Genomic DNA, 24,071 nt, shown 5'->3' on the forward strand with positions numbered 1-24,071 from the left:
GAGGCGCTGGCGCTGGCATAAGTCTACGTTGCGTCTCCAACTGTGAGGTGGGCGGCAAACGAGTTTCAATGCACGGGGAAAAAGCATCCTGAAAGCATTGCAAACGTGGCTGATACACGGGTGCCGGAAATCCTCGAAGAAAATGTTGCTGCTGCAGCTGTTGACCGAATGCGAAATCTTGTTGTTGCTGCTGTTGCAGGCGCAGTTGCTGCTGTTGTTGTTGCTGCTGCAGCTGTTGACCGAATGCAAAATCTTGCTGCTGCTCCTGTAATCGCAGTTGCTGCTGTTGTTGTTGCAACTGTTGCTGCTGCTGCAGCTGTTGACAATGTTGCCATGTTCTCGTTCGATCCTGCAATTGGCGTTGTTTTTCCGAAATACGTTCTTCCAGGCTGCTTAGCTCCGCCTGCAGCTGTCTTTTCAGCTGATTCTTGTGTGCCTGTAGATTTTCTTCATGCTTTTTGCTCTCAACCATTTTGTGCATGAAACTTCTGTGATATTCAGCATGTTGCCGCTCACAAAGCAGCCGATTGGCATAAATCTCCTTCAGGGTTTTGTTTATACTCTTGAGCTGCTCATCCTCCTGGCACTTCAATTGCTGATACTGTGCATTCAGCTGATGCAGTTCCTTCTGCCCCGCCTCCAAGTGCTGCTCCTGAAGGTAAGATTGTTGCTGTTGCTGTTGGCGCAGGGTCTGAGCTGGTTGCTGTCGCAACACGTGCGGCAATTGTTGCTGTGAGTAGGCGTACTTCTCGAAATGCTGTTTTGACCATTGCTGCAATAATTCGCTTGGCATAAGCGACTCCACAAAATGCTGTTGTATGTTATCATTTAACAAATTAATGGCATGGTTGCTGGCGCTTAAATCGGCGGAGTAAATGCGCGGCAGGATAAGGCGTTGCATGAACCGTTGTTGCAACTCTGTGTGATGTTCCTCAATTGATGATGAACTTAATGTTGTCGCTCTTTCAGTTGGCAACATACATGGCATATTTGCAACATGCTGCAAACTTTGAACCGGATGCTGTTGTTGTTGTGCGTCCTGAAACTCCGGTGATTGTTGCTCTGATATAAATAAACGAGCCACTCCCACGGGCTCGTTAGTTTCTACCTGTTCCTCTCCTCCCATAGAGCTCCGTGGCAGCAATGGCTGATCCGTTGCCAGCACAGGCGTGGGTTCTACCAGCCCGCTTGATACTGGCTCTTCCTGCTGCGCCACCAGCTCCTCTTCCACCCGTCGCAAATGTGGCTCTCCGACTGCGTCTGCTGTGGCTGCCACCTCGCTGAAAGCCACCTGAATGTCCGCACTGGCCGATAAGCTAATACGCTCCAGGTCCTCCCTTATACCCATTTTAATATCCTGATCACTGTAGTCCGGATTATGCCAACGAAAGACTGGCAATTGTGTCAGCTCCTGTTGTTCGGCCAGCATCTGATCTTCCTCTGTGCACCTGCAATTAATCCTAATTACCTGTAGATACACACATGTTAATAATATTCCTTGCTTACTTCAACTCCGAGCACGCGGCTCGCTTCAATTGACGCTTGGACACGCGCTGAATCAACTCTTCCGTTCCATCCTCCTCTGACTCGGGCAGGGAACAATTGACAATATCCTCGAGTATGACGCAGCACTCGTCATCGCTGTGAAGTTGACTTCTATCCGCATCCAGATTGGGCATGTTCAGGGGTAAAATCTCATCATTTGATTCCCGCTTGATGCACAATTCGTCCTTAGCCGGATCAACTAGCTCGGCAGCCCGGTTCTCGTCCAGATTGAGCACTTCTGGCAGTAGCTTCGGCAAAGCCTTTGATTTTCTTGTTTTTCGCCTTTTCATTTGCTGGGCAACAAAGCGAGCACGGCCCGATCCAACGGGAAACTTGAGCATTCGTATGCAATAGTCACTGTTTCGGCTGATTTGATCCAGAGAATTCACGGCCGAGTGGTGTCTACGCAGATGCAGCTCACCGCGCGCCAGCTCCTTGGGTATAAACAGATTCTCGTTGGAGTAGACGCTGGCCCGACGCTTCTTTGTTTCCGCTCTAGAAAGGAAACGCAAATGGAAAGAGAGGAATTTGTAAGTTTGCAATTGTTCTCCTATTTGTATCCGAGTATTTACATAGAAAGTGAGTGCCTTTCTTCCAGAACGAGCGGCCTATCCTCGCGCTCTTTCAATCGACTCTCTTCCGCCCTGTTAGCTTGTCCAGACTTTGGCTCTCCTTCTTCGTGCTTACTTCTATTAATTGGATCCGTATCTTTACGATTGCTGCCAAATAGATAATGATAATTGTGTGTGCGATTGCAGAACTTGTATTTACCCAATGCCTGTCAGCTCGATTTTATGAGTCGTGTCGGACTCAGACTCAGACTCGGATTTTGAATTGCCCGCGGCCATGTCGGGCTGAAAACTGCTATCACTCGGCTCCATGTGCTTGTCTTTTATAGCGCCAATTGATGTTTATAACAATCTCACTTTAAATGGTGTGTGTGTGTGTGTGTGTGTGTGTGTGTGTGTGTGTGTGTGTGTGTGTGTGTGTGTGTGTGTGTGTGTGTGTAATTCAATTGAATGGCTCCCCGGTTTCGAAATCCGATTTTGTTGACATTAGATTTGCCAAGCTAATGCGGTCCTCAAAACTGTCCTACCGTCACTGCTAAAAGTATATTAAAAATAAAAACGCTAAATCAGCACGTTTTCTTAAGATAATTCAAATGTGTATTTGAGTAGGATTTTGTGTGCCTCGGAATTTACTTGAACTATAATTTAAAGTGCACTGGAACTTAAATTCATTAAATCGCACACGTCAGCGTTTTCAGAAGTAGATCATAGTAGATAATGCGGTCTAGTTCCTCAACAAATGTGAAACCAACTTCAAATGCAAAAAAAAAATTATATGAAACAAAATTTCCTAAAGCCTTAACAAGCAGTTCAAGAGCCTAATAAGAACAATTAAGCTCCTTAATTTAAGTATTTGAGTGTGGAATATTATAATATATAATACAAAAACACTATAAATTATGTTATCTGAACGATTCCATGATTTTGCATGAAAACCACAGGAAAAATGTTAGGAACATATTTTCTGGAAGTTATAAGGGAATTTTTTGAAATCTTGCTTATACTCTGTTCCTTATTTATTACACCGCTTTTCAAGCTAGATACCTAAAGCATGGAATACGTATTAGAGTAAGTCCCCGTTAAGGAAAGCAAACATCTAAATCCCTGAAACTTTTAAAGCTGGTGTCGGCCATTGACCCGTCAACAGGGTATTGCGCAGTCGGCTACAGCCAGTTAATAAATTATGTTTAAAAATGTAGAGATAATTTTGGTATTCAACTTCACTCTGCTGTTTTGTCAGTACATAAATAATATTTCGCTTAAGCCCCTAGAATCTAGTTACTTGAAATGGAAGCGTTTTTCTTGAAGATGATGCCAAGTCAAAAATGTAAACTGAGACTCAAATTAATATTTATGTACATACGTACATAACTCTTTGGTTTTTTTAATTTTTTAGAGCGGTCAGTTCCCATTCAAGAGAACTGCGCGATTAAGCATAATTTTGTTTATTTACAATCACGACTCGTAACTCTGAAGTGCAGACAAATAATAAACATAACGTCCCCTTTTGGCAGGAGGTCGCTTGACTTTCGGTCTCGGTTCTCGACGGCGACGCTGGCGCGACGAAATTCGAGTTAGCCGATGCCGACACAAGGCAAGTGTCGTGTAGCACCACCAAAAACCGAATGAGTGCAACAGAGAACTAGCTAGGTTACGGGAGCACCACCTACGGACCGGACAATTATAGCGCATTGAAAGCTTACAGAAAAAAAATAAAAATATGCGCTGGAACCATCCTATAGATATGAAAGTGCAGATATTGCTACTCAGCTAAGTTCGTATTACGGCAATAGAGTACGGGCTCCATAAAGAGTGCTTGTCTAGCGCTAAGGACACGTCAGCGTAGCTCGGTTACGGCAAAACGCCCGCCGTATTTGTATGAATATAATTCCTTCACGCGTAATTGTAATTGCTTTCAAATGCCCTCAAAGGACCTGTGAGACATGTTAATTTTAAATGAGCTTTGTTTACTCTTCCATTAATAGCTCTTTCATATTCGAGTGGCCAAATGTGTCCAGCGCGCGTTCTGAAGATAAGCGATCTGTGATATTATTGATTAAGCTATCTTGAATTGATCATCTGACAACCAATGTTATATAGGTGAACATATATATCAGGTACCACTTTATAAAATACCAAACTAGCTTTATATATTTAAAACTCGTAACTGCACTTCTCTAATTAACATAATTTATGGCTTAAGTCTAACGGCCATGGCTTGTGATTATTTCAAACAGGCTGCACCAGTTGTTACATATCGATTAATCGATAGTTCTAATCAGCTGACAATTCTGCAGAATGCAAGGAGTTGGCAGCTCTTTACCCCAAAGTATTTTCATATTCGCGTTCTCTGGTCACATTGTAACTTGAAGAGTAGAAACAATAAGGAAATAACTTATAACTTGAAAAGTGAAAATAGTGCATTAAACATGGACAAATTAACAACAATTAGTGCCACCCTATTCATGGCGGCCGATGTGTTCGCTATAGTGAGTCTAGCGCTGCCCGATTGGATTATTACAGAGGAAGCTGGTAACCGCATCTTGCAATACTAACACACCCGAACGCTAAACAATAACAATTTGTTGTTGCTGGGCTTTGCAGGAGACATACGGCTGGGCCTGATGTGGACTTGCATGACGTTGTACAACCGGCCGCAGGTCTGCTATACGCCCGATCTGCAGCCGGAATGGCTGATCGCACTCGTTTGCATTTTCATCGGCTGCATATGCATCACGACGACAATAATACTTCTGGCCTCCAGCACCTGGGACCGCAACGTAATTCCATATGCCCGCTGGGTGGGCTTTGCTGCAATGGTTCTGTTCTGCATGGCAGCCGTTGTCTTTCCGTTGGGTTTCCACATCGAAGAGATTGGCGGGCAGGCGTATCAGCTACCCAACACATTTAAAATTGGCATTTCGTACATCATGTTTGTACTGGCGCTGTGGATAACAGTTGTGTCCGAACTATTTGCGGGCAAAGTGTGTCTGCCCCACTTTTAGATCGTATTCATTGACAATAGACTTTTGCGTGTATATAGGATCGTAGGATTTAGTTCGTAAGCACGAGTTGTTTTTGATTTCTGTGATTTGTTAAATGTTTTGTTTTGTTTTTTTTTTTTGTCCATATATCAACTTCTGTTTATGTATTATTTTTAAAGTCATAAATCCGTCTTGAGACAGGTATTGAAATCTCCTTAGGCCTTAAGTGTATTTACTATTGCGTTTATTTTATGTATATTTAAACAAGTACATATTCGTCAGGCAGTTAAATTTACTCACATTTTAATAAAATACAAATATAAGATAATCTTTTGTAACGCAGTTCGTTTCCGTAAATGTTCTCGATGAACGCTCTAAAGTCGACTGAATTGTGCCCGATTCCGCGCCTGCGTTGTGCTAGCTTGTATATAAGACTGCCTGAAAGAATGGTTCTGGATCCAGAAATGCTGAGTTCAACAGAATGTGCTGCCACGTTTTCATTTCAAATTTTGCTGATGGAAGGCGCTGGCAACCGGACACCACTTGAATACTGGCCACTTGACATAGCGAGACTTAAAGGCAAACAGCATATTGATAAGATCACATACATACCATATTGTGATTTATTCTTAAATCTGATAGTCGCGCTCATACAACAAGAGCTTGTAATAGTTTTTGGTGAGAGTGTCCTCCTCCATCCAGCATATGATTGCGAATATGAAGACAACTGTTTGCCAAACGAACTGAAATTTGAAACTAATTAACAAGTCATCGACATTCTCCAGCTGCAGTCCATGTGTGATCAGGTATAGCTCGTGATGGGATCGTAAAATTGATGTGAAGCCTGCTATGTAAAGAAATAACCACAGACTTTTTGAAATCCAAAAAAGCTTGGTCATCAAATGCCACAAACGATGCTGCAACTCCTCGGATACAAATAGAAAACATAACGAATGTATGGCATCACAGCCCATGCAGGCCAATATAGCGGCTATTGCGGGCAACGTATATTCATATTCGCGTTCATGAATCTCCAGAATCTGTTCCGTTCCATAGGGTATGCCCAAAAATTTCTTGTACTGGCTGGTTAGTGTGAAAGCTCGCTTAGCAGTTATGTTAGCCAGATTCAGAAAACAGAGATACGCAATGAATAGCTTGAATATAAATTCGCAAACCACGGCGGACATAATGATCCGCAATATCAGCTGTTAAGAGTGTGATTTTAGTTGACGTTAAATTTGTTTTTGAAAAACGAAATATGCAGCTTATAACCAATCCTGTTACAATACAGACGTAAAATATACTGTAAGCCAGGTTGAAAAGACATGTAAAGCCTACTAAATATGACTTTTATCAAATTTGTCACATGATTTTCTCAAAGGAGTTTCCAAAAGCTATTTATTTTCTTTAAGCTGTGGTTTAAATGTAAAAAGAAAGATTTTAACCAATCCACAATTAAATACTCGAAATATAAGACATTAACAGCTTCGATTGTATATTATTTAATAAATAGTATTTGATAAAATTATTGAGTTGCAATAATCAAATATTTTCTAAATAGCCAAACAACTTGAATCACTTATTAGTTTAATTACATAAAAAAGCACTGCAATATATATATAAGTATATATATATAATATGTATGTAACTGTAAGCTTTTCTTTTCGTTTATAATATTTTCAACTTGCAATGAATATGTCTAATACATTCGTAAATATTTCGATTATTTGTTGGATATTTGTAAAATTTTGGTAGCAAATACAAAGATATGCACAGAGTTCAGAGCACTTTTCCCTTAGGTAAGAAATGATCAGATTGGTTTAAGTCGGAGGTATAGCGTATTTGATGGGATATGTTTTGTGGGGGTAAGATAATATAACTCTCAAAGTGTACGATTTTCAAGTGGTTTCCAGCAAAGCCGCCTCTGTTTTTCTCAGTAAAGTCAAGTGCGGCTTTATTTAATTAAGAAAACAAAAAGTGGCACAATATAAAAATTATTTTTAAAAAATCTACAATTTCGTAGATAGTTTGTGATGTTCAACATTTGTGTTAGAGCTTAAGATGGCACATCAAATTTAAATAAATGTTGTGTTCCAATAGATTTCGATAGAGAAGTCATCAAGAAATTTCGAGTAGTCGTAGAATCTATTGGAACACACACAATAAATATTTATACTCCCTATATAATAATATTAGTATTGATTATTTGTTTGTTTGTTTTTTTTTTTGGGGTGGGCTAATTTGCATTTGTTATTTAACTTTAGTTAATTTTTGTATTTGATTTGACTATATACTAAAGCATAGTACTCGCAATATTCTATATAATTATTCGCTGTTTAAGTGAGCTACGCATTAAATTGCCAACAAATTGTGCTACATAACAATTAAAAGTTAACTAAAACAAATACTTAATAGATAGTTGCTAGTGTGCAGCGCAAATTAAATGCTTAAAATTCTTGAAATGACTTAAACGAAATATGATTATCCGAAATAAATAAAATAATAACAATAACATGCCTTAACATAACAAAATGTTACTATACATTCTATAAATAGCAAATATTAACAACAAATTGCGCTTTTTACTGGACGCATCCAATTACAATTTCCCATCGAATGGTGTCTTTACAAAGTATGTGACTAGATTGCCTTTGCCCTTGACATAGGTGAGGCCCCGGCACTCACACTCGTATCCGGCGGCCATTAATATCTTAGCTGTGTTTTCCGTTGTCTGCCGGAGGGAGAGAGTTTTAACGAACGCACAGGTTGCACAAGATCTCATTACTGTTGCTGTTGCTTACCTGAAGTCTGCCCATAACGCCACATGAGTCCATGCGGGATGCCACATTAACGGTATTGCTCCAGATATCATATTGCGGCTTCTGGGCGCCAATCACGCCAGCAATTACCGGGCCATGGTTGAGACCGATGCGCAGCCGGAAGCGCTGGAACGATTCGCGATTAATCGAATCCAATATGGACATCAAAGCAATCGCAAACTCAACCAATATGACCACATTGTGCTCCTCGGTGCGTTTCTCATCCTAAACAGACAAGGGCAAAAAAGAAACACAAAAGCGAAATTGAACAAAAGTTACATTACTTTGGCTTTTGGGTATTTTCATTATGCTCGCATTCGCCTTTACTGGCCTGGTCAACCCGCCCGCAACGTGAAAGCCAATTGAGCGTATGCTGCCTAAACTTTGGCTAATCCCTATCCAATGGCAACCCTCATTTAGGATCCCTTTTTTTTCTGTTTCCCTCTGTGAAGGGTCATTGTTTGATTTAACTGCTGGGTTTCGCTTCGTGTGCAGCAGGTTTAATTAAACTACTAAGCAGCGATTAAAAGGCATTTAAACGGTAAATAAAATTCTAGCTATTCGAATTGGTCATTTGTTAGCGAAATGATTAAGTTTCTGGCTGGCTAAATTCTTCGAAATGTGAATATAAAATACGGCAAGAAAAATAAACAATATGTCGAACTCTTACATTTGTTTAATGTTCTTGTCAGCTGAATTGTCAGGCTGTTCTTTAATTTGATAGATATTTTATGTTTGCTAAGGAATTCTTAATAAAATGTACTTTTTCCGATTCCTCTACGGAATTATTTGTTAAATTGTTTACAAGGCTTTGAAGACTTGAACAAATCTTTCTTAGATAGTTTGGCTCTAAACTCGACTAGCTATAATATCAAAACTTTGAAAGATTTTTTAAGCAAGCACAATATACAATTAGTTTCTTTGTGTATACCCTTGCAGAGGTTATTATAACTTTGCCGTGATATGTGTAACGCATAGAAGAAGAAGACAACTCCGACCCCATAAAGTATATATATTCTAGATCAGCATCAATAGCCGAGTTGATATAAATTCGTCCGCCTGTCTGTCTCTATGATTCTATGCAAACTAATCTATCATCTTGAAGCTTTTCGTAGGTTCGTCTTCCTGCTGCACGCAGAACGTAAGCCGGAACCGACTGGATCGGTGAGCTATATCATATAGCTGCCATAAGTACGAGAAGTAGGATTTTTTATGGAAAACTCTTTTGTTTATCAAAATATCTTGACTAAACTCGGCATTAATTAGTTTCAATATGCCATCTATATATATGCAAAACCATATCAATATCGGAGCACTATCTACTACATCATATAGCTACGCATCAGTCGGAAAGTAGTTTCTTATATTGCAAGATATTTTCATTAAGCTCAACATGTGAAAACTTCACTACATATCTGTAAGCCCTTCAGGGTATTAAAGCTTCGGCGTGCCGAAGATGTCGTTAGTTTCTCGTTTTGATTTGACTTACCGCAAAGCTACGCGACTATATTGAGCATGCCAAGTATTCGCAATGTGGTTATTTACAGTATTAGTAAAGCATTGAAGAAATATTAATTAATGCACATAGAGAGTTAAGCAGATGGCTTAACGAGCTGCTGTTGCTTACCGTGGCGCCATCCTCCTTGCCGGGTCGCAGGCCAGATGCGCACATGTAGGTGCTGGCTATGGTTTTGATCTTTTCGATGCCACTGAATTTCGGTTTCAAAAGTAACTGCAAGATACGCAAATTCTAGCTAACGTATGTGGGTGAATCATGAGTCTGACCTTATCGAAATCGCAAATGATCTCATTCAAGAGACGCAGGCACTCCAGGCCCTGCTTATTGACGTCCGTCTCATCGTAGAACTCCTTGTAGTTGGGTATGGAGGCAAACATGACGGCCACACAGGAGTAGCTCTCGTGATACAGCTCCGTGGAACGCTCCAGATGCAAAAAGTGTGTCGCCACGTGAGCCGGCAGAATGTTCTCCAGCAGAATCTAAGTGAGACAAATGAATAAACTAACATTTTGGCAAGTGTGATTCGATTATATAGTATTTACCTTGTTGATGCCGCGCATGGTCTCGACCTCCTCCTGCTCGACCTTAAGCTTGGCCTTCCACAGAAAGTCCGTACGTGCCACATATTCGCCCTGACGGTCCAGCGTATGCAACACGGCAATCACCAGCAACAGCAGCAAAAAGCCCTTCACCTCCAGCGGTAAGCTGTGTGTAAATTTCCTGCTGTAGCTTAAGTTTCCTTTGGTACAGCTAACACTCACCCATTGTCATAGTTGAGCAGATTATACTGCACATAGAGATCGCTATAGCCGAGCACAATCACCTGTCCGATCAGAGCCAAGAGCATGGCAATCAGCTTGAGTATAAATCCAGAACGCAGGAAGGCCGAAATCGCCGCCAAGCTGACGGCGCAGCAGCAAAGGAATATCGGAGCCTTGGGTATGGCATGCGCAATATCCAGTGGCTGCAGTTCCTCCAGAAGCGTGCTATTGAAGCTATCGCTGGTGGTATTGGTGGCATTGCCGACTGCATAGGGCAACTCATCGGGCAGCGTGTAGTTAATCTGTTGCGAATCGTTGCTGAGGCATGAACTTGCAAGTCTGGCTAGCTGATGCACTTACCACACTGAATACGGCACAGGATGAGATGAGTATATTGACAATGATGAACATGGCCATGCGCAAGAAGCGACTGCTGGCCACCACCTGGCCGGGCCCATTACGCTCCGTGCTCGAGGCATGCACATCCGGCACGGACATGTTGCTCAGATAGAGGAACAGCGCCAGGGATATAAAACTGGCCAGCAGCGAGCCGAGCAGCGCCAGGTTTCTGTCGTGTGGCATTCAAGTCTGAGTTAAGCAAATCGCCTCTGGGATTAGATCTCACCTACAATTCGATTACAATCAGCTGCACCACGGCCAGCGAGAGGAAGAGCACAAATGCGCATATCAGGTCGAAGCGGAAGTGCGTGTCCGGCTGTTCTCGGTACATGGCCTCCCGAGGCGTATTCCGGTACCACATGGTGAACGGCTTTAGCTCTGTGGGCGGTCCCAAGAAGTTAAAATTGAAACATTTACGCTCTGGCGGCAGCAAATTTGATTCAATCATGGCAATGCTCTGCAAAGGATAATAGATGTTTCTCAGTTTGCTGTCCTCTGGCGGAAAAGGAGCAGCCGGAGCTGCCGGGACAGCAGCAACAGCCGGCGCCCAATGATTGCATAACATGCCTGTTGCTTGTTTACTTAATTCCAACAACCGACAAACTCAACAAAATCCACAAATCCAATTGAATTTAATTCAATTTAATTTTAATGTTGTTCCGAGCTGCGGCTGCTGCTTCTGCTTGACCCTTGGCAGCTGGAAAAACTATGGCCTTCAGCCAAGACCCACCCACACTTACCGCTAGTCCAATGTTTTTCACCAGCTTGGATTCGGCAATATTGGCAAAGGGTCGATCGGCGCCCCAGCATTCCACATATTTGGTCATCTTTGAGGAGGGACGATTTCGTGTCACATGACCTAGAATTATAAATCAATTCAATTTCATGTAATGGCCCAGATTCATGGATATCTCAACCCATAAAAAGGATGATTTTCGAATAAAATAGAAAAAACCCTAAGCGAAATTTACATCTCTACCCATTCAGGCGGACATCCTTTCTGATCACGTCCTATTTTTTAAACTGTCCCATTTCGCGTTAATATGAAAATCATTATTATTTGCACTCGTTGACTTTTAAGCTACGTGTTAATTCGCCTGCGAGCTTCAACACAATATTTAATCAGTTTTATACATGTTGCAAGCAAATTTACACGTTCCATGCCAAGTCCGCATTAAAAATGCCATCAAATTGGCAGGTGGAGGCACGTGACGCACCATATTAAAAGCCATAAAAGCCAGCAGAGGACCGCGGAAAGGGGACAAAGCTCAGCTGGTTGTCAAAAGGAGCTTAATTGCCAGCGTTGGCCAGTTGCTGTTGCTGCTGTTGTGGTCCTGGCCACAGGACGCGCCTTTTGCCATGTTTAACTTTTGCACAAAGGCCAATCCACAAACAAATGCAAGCACATCAAATTTATGATGCAAAACTTGGCACACTGGCGATAAAATTATGCACAAGCTGGAGCTCATTTTCGAAAGTGATTTTCAACTGTTGCGTTTCATGGGCTTTCATTTCCATTTCCACATTCATTTTTCCCCTCCCTTTGCCCATTACCAGCTGCAATCTGTAGAGCTCTGCCGCAACTCACCCGCATGACTGCGAAAACTTTCGCCGCTGTGTATCGACAATTTGCGTCCCTCAATAAAGGCGCCGGAGGAGCGACGTCTGTCGGCGAAGGACATCAGACCTGGTTGGAAGTGAAGCAAGAAATTAAATAAGTTAACGACTATGCATGACTCAAATACCCTAATAGAGCTTAAATATTTCGCTTTTCTCATTTCAAAGTAGGTTTTAAATTAGAGTTGAATTTTTCGTGAGGAGTTTTTTTGACATGACCAGACACGAGCACGAACAGCAGTTTGGAAACACGCACGAGCAGCACGGAAAACATTTCAGTTAACACGAAAACTAGCTCGTGTCACGAAAGAAAACACAACACGCGCCCATCTCTATTTTATTTCAATATTAATTACAGGGCATCCAAAAAAAGTTTGTCAACCAATCCTAATACTCTTTTCTATTCGGTTGATATTAAGATTCTTGTCTGAAAAACTAATTTGTTGTTCCAGATATCTTGGCCAAATTTGGTAATATGTAATGTGTACAAAATCTTATCAACATCTGATTATTATATGAAATACCCCTCCAGAGAAAGATTCTTCTAAAAGCTATTTTTTTATAAAAAACTTTTCTGCATATGAAGATCTCTTAACCATGATCTACAATTACGAACTTTACTATTTTCTGCTCGGGAATACAACTTTTGTGTAAAAGTACTTCAACTAGGGTATTCAAACTTCCGCCTGGCGAAGCTAGAAGCTCTAGATTATGCTGCATGTCATTCTTTAATAAATATGCTAATGCATGCCTTACATTTTCTCTACAAGGAAACAGAAGTACCTAAATCTCAACCAACTTGTTGTAGCCCCTTAATGGTTTCTTATGAGAGCTAATCCCAGCGTAGCCACTTACCCTGAACGGATAGCTTGCGCCGGGAGCGCTCAGGTGCCTCGGCCACGGTCAAACTGTTGGCGCCGGCGGCGGTGCCTGTTGCTGCTGTTGATGTGGGCGTGGCATTGGCTGCATTGGATGCCGATGCGGATGCTGATGCTGATGCTGGTTGGGTGCCGCTGTTGGAGATGCCACTCTCACTGCCGCTCATGCTGAGCAGATCATCGGCGGGCAAGGACAATGCAGTCGACTTGGGCGCTGACTCGGAAGCGTTCGAGTCGCCGCTGCCGCGATGCGCTACATTTGGTTGCGCCTCATTGCTGACATCAGGCTCCAGCTGCTTGCCAACCAGAGGCTCAGTGGCGGCGACATCGTCCTCCTCTTCGGACAGCTCCTTGATGGACATGGAGGCGGCGGAGGTTAGTGGCGCATGCAGCACACCATCCTGACTATTGATAGATGTGGGCGAGAGCTTCTCGGCCGCATCTCCTGCGGCAGCATTTGCGGCACGCATCTCAGCTGGCAGCAGCTTTTCAGTTACATCGTTGTCTTCCTTGGCGGGCACGGCAAGCTCATCTGCAGGCTCCGTGTGCTCCATGCACTCCACGACCCGCGGCACGCTGTGCATGTAGGCGGGCTGTGGAGGCGCGCGGATTTGATAAGTGAGTTAGTAAATCGATTGCTTGGCACACACGCAGCACCTACCTTGGGCGGAACAATGAGATAGCTTTCGATTTTATGGTCCGCCAGATATGCATCGCGGGCACCGCCCTCGCCCTGCTCCACCTCAAACTTGTCGCCCAGAAAGTCCAGAGTTTGCTTTGTGATGTGCACGCGTCTGTTAAAACAAAAACATTTACCACGCAGCAGGTGAATTTCAATATATTATTCTTTTACATGCAAATTAAGCAACCTTTAAACAATGTGCGTCGCCTGACATTTCCGCTTATTCGATTGTAAATTTATTTCTGCTTTTTGTACGCATTCTCAAAGTACTCGTGCGTAACACGCAGAATGAGCTCCAAAATTTCGTTTGGCTCATTGAGCAACGTTTCAATTCAAGTTCAAATAATTGCAGGCTACGTGTGCAAGCATACGGAACCGAAATATTGGATTACAGATCATTTGACTCGAATAGGCACAGAAAGCTGTTGTTTTTAATAGCTTGGTATAAGGAATAAATTGGAAGTTTATTGTGTCAAGCCAGCTAGATTTTTGATTGTGGGCAGAATCGAAATAACAATAATTAACATAATTATCTGTACTTAAAGAGAGCACTTTAATTATGAACCAGATTGGGGCAACCTCTGCCAGACGCATAAATTTTCAGATGATATAATCACAATTGGCTATTTTTAGGCCAGACACAGCTCTAATTACAGGTAGTACAGGCCACCTTGGCTGCCTTTCCATTGCAGTTGCAGGTGGAGCCTGAAGGCAAGAGGTGTCCCTAATTGGAACGCACATGAAGACATATTTAAATTGCCATTATGACGTGTGCCGCAGCAGCAGCAGCTAGTTTCAGCTGCTTTAACACGCTGCCGGGCTCGTGTTCGTGTTCGTGTTCGTCTTAGTTTTGCTAGTTAGCTTTTGGAGCGTCATCAACCAGAAGAAGAGGAAGTGAAACTTACCCCGCAACGCCGCCGCTCTCCATGTGATTGGCGAGGGTAACATCATCGCTCCAAACATCAAATTGCCACTTGCGTAGGCCAAGGACGCCGCAGAGCACGTTGCCCGTGTGTATGCCAATTCGCATGTCAACATTTATGCCGGTCGCCTCACGCACGTGTCTGTCAGAATAAAAGCAAAAGCGAAGGGCAAACAATGAAAGCCGTTCTGTACAGACGACATATTTACATACTTATGTACTAACTAGTTCTATGGTTGTGTAACAAGCACCATTTTTATGAGCCATAAAACAACAGGCCAAGTCCAAGTCCAGCCCTGATATACCATATGTGTATATATGTATGTCATGCGGCTGGCCGAGACACTGGCCACTCATATAAATACACGTGTCCATCGAGTTACGTTTAGACCAACAAGTCCTTGAGTTATTAACATTAAATAGTATTTTCTGTGCTGCAGTGTTGTTTCTATTTCCTGCGCCAAATGAGTCGCAACGAAAGTAAATCGACTTGGAAAACAAATCACTTGGGAGTCCTTTTCGGTTTATTTGTTTTTTGGGTCATTGGGTTTGTTTTACGACTGCAACACTTACACAAACAAACAACAGCATATGCTGGTGTGTGGGTCTATGCAGCAGGTTTTCTCAAGGGCCAAAGTTCTTGAGAGGCGGCCGTTTTAATTTGTTAAAGTTTTGCGAATTTGATTTAATTATTCAGAAGTATGACTACTCGAATGTGCCATATTTTGTGAATTTCCTTTGCCCCACCCAAACCCGACCCGAGTACTCATAATATAGCAGGTATATGTGGATATCTAAAGGTCATTATTAAAACATGTTGTTCAGAGCTGAGTTTTTGTTAAGTTAAATTAGATGATACGCAGAAAATGTGGCGAATGCGGGCATGCCTGGAATTCAATTGTGCTCAGGTAAATAAAAAAAATGTGTTGCCTACTTTTGTGCGCAGCACAATTTTCATTCTGGTAGACGAAGAATATGCCAAAAAAATTAAATCCAGAGCAAAGAAGACCTGCTCTACTGCACAATTAAACTTTCACACAAATACACACACACACTCACACACATGCACACAAATTTGACATTTTCATGAGGAGCAAAGTAGAAAAGTCGCCCTGTTTAATGGGCTGCATCTGCATGGCACAAACAAAGCGAAAAAGCAACTTAAGCCACAACAGTCGTCCAGAGATTGAAAAGCCAAATGCCTTCCGGCAAAGAACAAAAGAAATACTTAAAGTAAAATAAAATGAAATGAAATGTAAGAAAGCGGCAACATAATAAACACAATAGAAATGTGCGCATTGCCAAATAAAACAAGAAAAAAAACAAAAGACAAAAAAATAATGCAGCCGAATCTTGCATACGCTTCCATTGAAAAATAATGATAGAATGTTTGAGAAAAATGGGTACACTTTACATAAAAAATATCCAAAATTATTTGAACATTTTTTTTTTTAAGTTGTTTAATGAACATTTAACAGCATCAGCTGGACACAGATACTCTACCGATTTGTAGGGTATACGCTAGAGAGTTGTAAACATTTTTGGACATTATGTTCTTGGTCCTTGGGCACTTGCGCATAATTCCAAGCATGTAATAAAATGGCTTTTGTGTCGATATTGTATATTGTATTTTATGTTACTTGGGTTTTTTTCTGCGCATTTTTTTGTGCCCGGCTCTTTTATTGCATAATACGTTTTTAATAGGCGCCATAAAAACTGGATACGTGTCTATCTGTTGGCAATTAAAGCTGACATACGAAAACATTAAGCCGACAGCAAGGCGAAGGCAAAATAACAATAACAATGACATCTAGTTAAAGCTTAACATAAATCTACTTTGTGCTTGATATTAAGTAGAAAGCGTGTACAATTTATTGTTGCATGTGTAAGCATACATCCAATTGTTTGCACTTGTGTCAAAGATGAGTGTGCTTATCCAGCTATCCATCCACCTAGGGCCGACAGCAACTATCAAAGTGCTGAAAGTAAAACAAACGTTTACACAAGCCCTGGCGGCAACTGAAGACCACACACACACACACACACACACACACACACACACACCTGCACTGTCAAACCAAACACCAAACGGCAAGTCAAAAAGGTCGACCAACGGCAAACATGTCGTATACGTAACGCGCGCGTGAGTGTTGACTTGTTTGAAGAGTAACTCACCTGATGGCATCGATCATTTGTAGGCCCATGTTGACGCAATTGGTGGCATGCTGCGGCCTTGAGATGGGCAGCCCGGACACGCAATAATAGCAGTCACCCAGAATTTTAATGCGCAGGCATTGGTTCTCCTTTAAGAGGCGCACACGTTTAGGCAAAGGTTCAACCTGTTGACCAGTTACTGTACTCACCTGGGCTATTTGATCGAAGCGACCGAAGAGATCGTTGAGTGTCTTGACCAAATCACTGGCCGTTAAGGATGATGACAGCGGCGTAAAGTTAACAATGTCTGCAAAAAGTATTGTGACATTTGTGTGCCGCTGCACGTGCAGCTCGTGAAAGCGCGTCGCCGAGGTGGAGGCCTGGCCGCCGGCACGCTGGCACGCATCCGCCATCTTCAGCATAATGCTTCGCTTGACCTGCACACACAAATGTTAAAAGCAAAGAGCATGTGGGTTCAGTCAGTAGGAAACCAGGCCAATTACCCACCTCTGCGGCTATGTATGCGGGTATGACGCTTAGAAGCAGCTGCTCCTGTTGCTCCCGTTCGCACTCAAGTTTTACGCGCTGCTCGATTCCAGTGCGTGTGCCATCCACGGTGCGATTGTGTGCGGCATCCGACATGATGCGATAGTACAGACCGGAAACGGATGCGCTGGCCAACATCACAATCTCCCCAAACAGCTTAGCGAGAGAGAGAGTGGGGGAGAAAGAGAGAGACAGAGTTAAACGGGGTCACATTGAATAATAGAGCCAATTGACAGTCGGCAACCAAACCCTGCAACGTTTTACCACAGACCCGTAATCGGAATTCCCAACATACAATCCCAGCTAATTAACTCTGCCACAATACCAATGCAATGGGTTTTGGGTGGGCAGCAGGCCAATTGTGTTGCGCAATTGAAGCGGGGAAAATGTTACCAAAAGTTAGCCAAGTTATTTGATGGCCCGTTGTAAAGCAGATGAATTTCGAGCTGTTCATGTAAGTAGCAATAAATAGTTATCACAATATTAATTGGCCAATTATAGTTTAGTTATTTATATAACTAATCGAAATTGACAGCCAATTCATTTGCAAAGATAACAAAATTGCTGTCAATCGGTTCGAAAACTTTATATTGGGCGAAGAATGCCATGAAAAATCAAAGTTTCTTGCAAATTTAAGGTATTTGTTAATTCAAGCAAATCCTTATTGATTTATTTAAAAGATACTTTAAGTTGGAAACAACGGACTGAAAGGAAGGGGAGGTACTTTACTTGAATTCTCCCTTCCAAATATTGCCTTTCTATGCGATTTTCATGAATTCAAGTAAGGCTTGCAGTGTATGTCGTTAGTATTTTGATGATGAACTCACATAAATATTAAAAAAGTTCTGTTTTTGTAATATTATAAAGCGTCAGCCTGTACATTTTCTTGTCCTGCTTTCGAAATCATTTAACAGTAAGGTACTTTTCGTATTATGTGGCATGAATCCTTTTTTCTCAATATATTCTCAACATGTACACCGAAAATAAAGTGCCACTCACTATTGCGAATGCAATGGAAAATGCGAAATGCAAATAAAGGCTTACCATAGGTAAATTGGGCGCATAGTCCGGGCTGGTGCCGATTCTGTAAACGATGTGTACGGCCGTCATAAATAACGCCAGCACCACGGAGACCGGCCAGGAAATGGGCAGCATCGTGTGGATGCCCTGTTATGCAATAGACACACATTAAAGCACAAATACAATAATCCGCGCCAGGGACTCAGTCACTTACCAGAAACAGTGCATACATGGGCAGCGGAGCCAGCTCGCCGCCAGTGATGGCCGCAATGGTGCCCAGCGAGAAGGTGGTGACAATGGCAAAGGCCAAGGCTGCCGCTGGCGAGCTGAGCACCGCCGGAAACTGCAGCGCTGTCAGTATCGAGCCAGAGATTAGGGCGGCCAATACCAGCAGCAGGGTCTGCAACAGGTGCTGTAATCCCCAATACACATTTACTCTCAACGACCAGGTGTTAGTGCCAATGCCGATGCTCTTACCTGCTCGTAAACGATGCCAATTATTATGGACACGACGCAGGCCACCAGCGATGTGACCAGACCCGATCTGAACAGCGACTTGCGCAGCCTCTGCCGGTAGCGTGTATATAAATCGTTCAGGTGTATATCCTCAGCTGCAAGCAAACAAAAAGTCAGTTGTTTTGGCCCATTAGCTTTGCGTGTTAAATGGGTAATTTGTTTTGAGTACAGCTAAAAGCTGCCCAACATTTCAACTCTGGCGCTTATGAAATTTTATAACTGCGTGTGCCCTCAATTATAATAATAATAACATCTAAATATAGATTATTTGGCTTATAGCTTGAATTCAAGCTACATTCAAGAAATGAATTAATCATGTCCTTCCAAAAAAGATAGCCTATAATCAACTTTGGGCTTATGCAGCGCTTGGGCTTCCTTTAGCCTCATGGAAATTGTCTTCGTGAATAAGTTATCTATTGATTATCTGATGGGCTTAGCATGTTCAGGGCTTAAAGATGGTAATCAAGTGTATGATTGTATCCAAAAACAAGGCAGTTGCTTTATAAATTTAATATTTCTTTAATTTAGGTATTTATCTGTGTAATCCTAACGAAAGCACAAGCCACAATTTGTTTAATCTGCCTTCTATATAAGCTCATAGATATTCTGGAAAAAAGTGCATCCTTTACACTCAATACTCATCCATGGAAGATAATCATCCATTTTTATAATACACAAGAAATTTAATTATTCAAAATTTAAAAGAGGCTTTATTTAGAGGCTTCTTCTGCTACATAGCATTGCATAAAACCAGCACACCCCTTTTATATGCACATTTGTTTGAAGGGTATCAGGAGCATGTATCAATTACACAAAAGCAATTGTGGCTAAAAGTCTCGTTAATAAACGAACAAACGCAAAACAATTATCAGCAAATTATGCAAACGTTTGTTAAGCACAATTATAAATTATGCAGTCGGCAGATATCCCACACACACACACACAGACGCACACAAAGGCAATCGTACACCTCATTAGGATGGCACGTTCAGTCAAAATCAAAAGGTCAGAACGCCCTTCGATTGCCCAACACATCAAAATTAACATATTTTTGCTTTGTATTGTGGCTTATTTTATTTTTGTGCGTATGTAAATCGATATAGAGAGTAACCATGTGGCCTGCTAATTGGCGGCATTTGAATTCTTTGATTTATTTATGGCACAGACATTGGACAGTGTTCGATATCTGGCCTCCCAGGCTGTGTGTGTGTGTGTGTGTGTGTATGTGTTTATTTTTAGTGGGCCAAACCTGGGCCAGGTGTTGAATGTTTATATTGCTTAAATTTTATACTATGCAGGCGAGTCCAGCATCGATTTTTTTTCCAGTCCAAGAAAACTCACGAAAATATATACATATAAGCGAGCATGGCCGAACACACTTGAAGGGTCAAGTGCGTCTGGCCGCCGGCCTCTGCTGTTGGCACACAGCCTGATTAATTAACTGAATGGCAGCCGAGTTGGGCAAATTACTTGCAAGAAAAGATAAAAGCACTCAAATGTGCTCTTATACTTTTTACTCATAAATAATTTGATAATAATGCAATTTTTATTAAAGTATCTGTTGAACAATAACCGAACATTAAATCGAAGGGACAGAACAAGGAGGCAAGACTTTATCGACGAGTTTGCCTGATAAAAATCCCGCATACCAAATCTATGCAACATACATTAAAATATTTCATTGAATACTTAATCTCATTGCCGTTGAAATATCTCATTGAATACTTAATCTCATTGAGTATCCATTGGGTACTCATGCATATATCAAAGGGTATCACATTTCAGCTGCCTTTCAGCTCAATAAAGAATGCAAAATCAACATAAATCAAGAATATAAATGATTTTAATGCATTTGATTTTATTAATATGATATTTACAATTTTTATGTTAACTCTAGCAGCTGCGCATAAAAAACCGCACTTAGCCACAAGCTTGAAACGCGCATTAAGGATAAATGTCGCATACCCTGACAGGATGTGTGTTAAATTCAGCTCACGCTGCAGGCAAAATGGCGAGCAAATCAACCCAGTCACTTATTGACGAGGGTATATTAAATAGTTGCATTCGCTACAATATGCGAGATATTGCAGGGTGCACTAACTTGTAATATATCTCTAATATATCTATAAAAACTGCGCAAGAAAAGTAGATGCATATTAAGTGTACCTATTTTGCATAATATTATTTTGTTTTGGCAAAAAAACAACTAGCAGCTCTTTATTTATTGCCTTAATGCAATTTTCTAGCATATGTATTAGAGAAGGCGCATTAGCCTAAAATATATCTCTAATATATCCATAAAAGCTGCCCAAGAAGATTAGATATACATTATGTGAACAAATGTTGCATAATATTATTAATTATTTAAAAAAACAAAACAACTTAGCAGCTCTTTATTTATTGCATTAATGCAACTTTCTAGCATATGTATTAGAGAAGGCGCATTAGTCTGTAATTAATCTCTAATATATCTATAAAATCTACATAACATAATATATTTTTGAGAAAAATAACTTATCAGCTAGTTATTGATTGCCTTATTGAAACTTTCTAGCATATATCTAAGAGAACGCATTACTTTCTGAACAGCCCTCGGAAATAATCTTTGCCGCGTGCAGCGGCTGCCTTCACTTGTTTATTCTCTGCAATCAAACAGAAAGTCTTTTGAAAGCGTTGGCTAAACTCACACTCACACCCAGCCACACACTCACACCCATCCACACTCACCCCTACCCACATGTGTGTGTGTGAAAGGATGACAGATTCGCGTGTGTGTCTACGGCATTGCTGCGCTGCAGGTCATAAAAAGTGAAGCGTCTAAAGCGAAACAGTTGAAGAGTTTGGCAGGGCACAGAACGTTGCCGACTGTAAGGCTTTTGGCATAGATTTAATACGACAGCATCGCAAAGGAAAAGCCGCAACGGCTTTTCACTGGTTTCCCTGTGATTAAGTAGGTGCAGACACATGTCAAGGCATTCAGCGGCATAAATTTGTAATACGCTGAATTTGGATTGACAATGTGAAGGGTCGAGCTGCAATCCTCTTACCGAGATCAAATACTAGCTAAATAAAAAATGTTATGTTCGAATCATGCGAACCATGTGAATATGGTCAAAAAGCAATTTAACTGTCGAATCAGTTTGTCTAAAATAGGCTACAGATGAAGTTTATTTTTCAGCTTTTATAAATTCTGGTAATCATCATGTTTAGATTCAACGGAGATTCGAATACTACAAATAACATAATGTCGCATGCAATACGTCGCTCCCAGGTAAGCGATATCTTCGATATCCTGATGTCAACTGTGTCTGAGAAGCAGTTCTTATAGTACGCCTTGGAGCGAGCAGTGGCCGAGCAGTGTATGATGGACGATCAATATTTTAGCTTGCTATACAAAAACTATGATGCCAATAGTCTTGCCACAAGCAACATGACAACAAACAACAGTACGCACAGCATCGACGAACCCACCCACGTCAGCAACAGTGCCAACAACCTGGGTTGGGCTAGAAATGATAACGACAAGGCCTGGACACCCAGTCTGCTCGATTACAGGAACATGGATGCGGAATTAACACGCCGTAAGCACAAGATCTGCATGCTCCATGATAAGTTGGAGCAGGAGTAATAATTATTTATACCTTTAAATGCAGTGCAGCTCGAATGCGAGAATATAGAGTCAACTATGGCACGGGTAGGATCGGGCACTCTAAGTAGTAAGTATCAACATGACTGCGAGATACTCTCTTCAACTGTGATAGGGACTTAAGAGGGGGAATACTAGCTATGGGGGGCTATAGACTTTGAAAATCTCATCTTATGCGTGTCATCATGGGTGATCATGACCAAGATTGAAGTGCATATGCTTAACATTTTACGACTGGTTTTAATAGCATCGAAGGGACAGACGGCCATTCCAGTTTTCTCTATTTAATGTGTGACTGCCCATGGCCAACTCCCATCTCCCACCTTAAAACAATTTGCAGATAAGCCCACGGAGACTTCAGAACAGTCAAGTCGTGAATTTAATTTAATTGGCTCGGCAGTGCCAACTGCTGTACGTTTGCCAACTCCGCCACGCGTTCCTCCATCAAGAATCGATCTGAATCGAGAATCGAGTCTGAACGCTTCAGCTCTAGCAATACCAGCTGTCAGTACTTCGGTACGACGTCGTCACACAAGCACGCTGGCAGAGATCTCCTACAGGCTGCCGTCATTGTCAATGATTGGCGGATCGAATGTAGCCAGCGCCAACAATGTAGCATTGCCTCCATTGCCGCCCAGCCCAATCAGATCGGCCTCACCAGCTCGCCCAGCTGTGGAGCAGCCGGCAGCGAGAAGAAAGGAATCGGAAGTGTTGGTGCCCCCAACGCATATGGAACCGTACAAATGTCCGGTCTGCCTGAAATGTGTGCGTCAACGGAAGCCCGCCTCGACCATATGCGGTCATGTGTTCTGCAGCAGTTGCATAAAGACCGCATTGCGCGCCACATGCAAGTGTCCTGTGTGCCAGAGATTGATGACCACACGTCAAATTTTCCGAATATTCATTTGAACCATGTTTGTTTTAAAAATTCATTAAATTCTTTCGATGTGCGCCCAAAGATATGCAATGTTTTCTCTTTGACCATGTGCTTGTTTATATATTGCACATACGCCCCGTGTACACACATAAAAAGCAACAAATTACGAGCAGAAATCTCAAGGACAACTGCAGTTGCAGCCTGCCACAACAACAACAAGCATTCTCGAAGCAGCAAACCACCTGCTGCAAGATTGTAAATTACGTGCCTGAAGTTGTGGCAAGTACTATCACAAGCTCTGGGTCGTGCACCGTGTGCCGCATGCCAAGGCCAACAATATGGTCCGGCCGCACGTTTCCGTCACCTTCATTTATATGGCAAACATTGTCGTGGATTTTCACCAAAGTGCTCAATAATCAGCTCACTAAACAGCTATCGATTTGTATTTATTGCAAACTCAATTAATGCTTTAGACTTAAATAAATATTTTGTTAATATGACAATTTGTCATGTGGTTGATTGCCTTTTATTTTTATAAAAATATAACCAAAACTCGAAAATTTATTTCAACATACTTTTCGGTTTTTTTTGCCCTATAAACCTTTACTCATGTGGTT

General features: G+C 41.8%; 5 protein-coding genes across 11 annotated transcripts in view; 2 read left to right on the forward strand and 3 right to left on the reverse strand.

Moving 5' to 3' along the window:
- Window positions 1-277: 277 nt before the first annotated feature.
- LOC115768904 (trichohyalin) lies at window positions 278-2,393 on the reverse strand (the record flags this gene model as incomplete). Its single annotated transcript, XM_030713626.1, has 4 exons — window positions 2,317-2,393; window positions 2,118-2,264; window positions 1,507-2,040; window positions 278-1,460 (listed from the first exon to the last, which is right to left on the reverse strand). Coding segments are annotated over exons 1-4 (1,941 nt in total), but the record flags the coding sequence as incomplete, so codon positions are not given.
- A 2,095-nt stretch (window positions 2,394-4,488) lies between these two features.
- On the forward strand, window positions 4,489-5,135 carry LOC115768247 (uncharacterized protein C16orf52 homolog A). Its single transcript, XM_030712781.1, has 2 exons — window positions 4,489-4,646; window positions 4,719-5,135. Exons 1-2 carry the CDS (start codon window positions 4,544-4,546, stop codon window positions 5,117-5,119), a joined length of 504 nt encoding a protein of 167 aa, XP_030568641.1. The 5' UTR covers window positions 4,489-4,543; the 3' UTR covers window positions 5,120-5,135.
- Window positions 5,136-5,259: 124 nt separating this feature from the next.
- On the reverse strand, window positions 5,260-6,403 carry LOC115768234. 2 transcript variants are annotated; one of them, XM_030712763.1, is made up of 2 exons: window positions 5,711-6,402; window positions 5,260-5,655 (listed from the first exon to the last, which is right to left on the reverse strand). In XM_030712763.1, the coding sequence occupies exon 1, from the start codon at window positions 6,283-6,285 to the stop codon at window positions 5,728-5,730; it is 558 nt and encodes a 185-aa protein (XP_030568623.1). In that variant the 5' UTR covers window positions 6,286-6,402; the 3' UTR covers window positions 5,260-5,655; window positions 5,711-5,727. The 2 variants fall into 2 exon arrangements, with proteins under 2 accessions (XP_030568623.1, XP_030568630.1); XM_030712770.1 differs by having other exon boundaries at window positions 5,567-5,648; window positions 5,711-6,403.
- A 912-nt stretch (window positions 6,404-7,315) lies between these two features.
- The window catches only part of LOC115768157 (adenylate cyclase type 2), a 36,278-nt gene continuing 19,522 nt past the window's right edge, over window positions 7,316-24,071 (reverse strand). For 3 of the 6 annotated variants that reach the window (XM_030712655.1, XM_030712663.1, XM_030712680.1), the window contains exons 3-22: window positions 18,893-19,026; window positions 18,630-18,827; window positions 18,440-18,562; window positions 17,357-17,551; window positions 17,059-17,286; window positions 16,871-16,998; window positions 14,679-14,837; window positions 13,753-13,885; window positions 13,069-13,684; window positions 12,185-12,283; window positions 11,337-11,455; window positions 10,827-11,053; window positions 10,558-10,765; window positions 10,198-10,499; window positions 9,979-10,141; window positions 9,703-9,915; window positions 9,545-9,649; window positions 9,407-9,421; window positions 7,900-8,142; window positions 7,698-7,829 (exon numbers count right to left, since the gene is read on the reverse strand). In XM_030712655.1, coding sequence (XP_030568515.1) covers window positions 7,698-7,829; window positions 7,900-8,142; window positions 9,407-9,421; window positions 9,545-9,649; window positions 9,703-9,915; window positions 9,979-10,141; window positions 10,198-10,499; window positions 10,558-10,765; window positions 10,827-11,053; window positions 11,337-11,455; window positions 12,185-12,283; window positions 13,069-13,684; window positions 13,753-13,885; window positions 14,679-14,837; window positions 16,871-16,998; window positions 17,059-17,286; window positions 17,357-17,551; window positions 18,440-18,562; window positions 18,630-18,827; window positions 18,893-19,026 — 3,740 coding nt within the window. Of the gene's footprint in view, window positions 7,830-7,899; window positions 8,143-9,406; window positions 9,422-9,544; window positions 9,650-9,702; window positions 9,916-9,978; window positions 10,142-10,197; window positions 10,500-10,557; window positions 10,766-10,826; window positions 11,054-11,336; window positions 11,456-12,184; window positions 12,284-13,068; window positions 13,685-13,752; window positions 13,886-14,678; window positions 14,838-16,870; window positions 16,999-17,058; window positions 17,287-17,356; window positions 17,552-18,439; window positions 18,563-18,629; window positions 18,828-18,892; window positions 19,027-24,071 lie in introns of all 6 variants that reach the window. The other 3 variants (XM_030712695.1, XM_030712671.1, XM_030712688.1) reach the window with 2 other exon arrangements.
- LOC115768193 lies at window positions 22,068-23,535 on the forward strand. The gene is made up of 4 exons (XM_030712708.1): window positions 22,068-22,202; window positions 22,260-22,512; window positions 22,585-22,647; window positions 22,918-23,535. The coding sequence occupies exons 1-4, from the start codon at window positions 22,134-22,136 to the stop codon at window positions 23,484-23,486; spliced, it is 954 nt and encodes a 317-aa protein (XP_030568568.1). The 5' UTR covers window positions 22,068-22,133; the 3' UTR covers window positions 23,487-23,535.

Source organism: Drosophila novamexicana, unplaced genomic scaffold, assembly GCF_003285875.2.
Source record: "Drosophila novamexicana strain 15010-1031.04,08,12 unplaced genomic scaffold, DnovRS2.1 tig00000009-arrow-pilon, whole genome shotgun sequence".
NCBI classification, from domain to species: Eukaryota; Metazoa; Arthropoda; class Insecta; order Diptera; family Drosophilidae; genus Drosophila; species Drosophila novamexicana.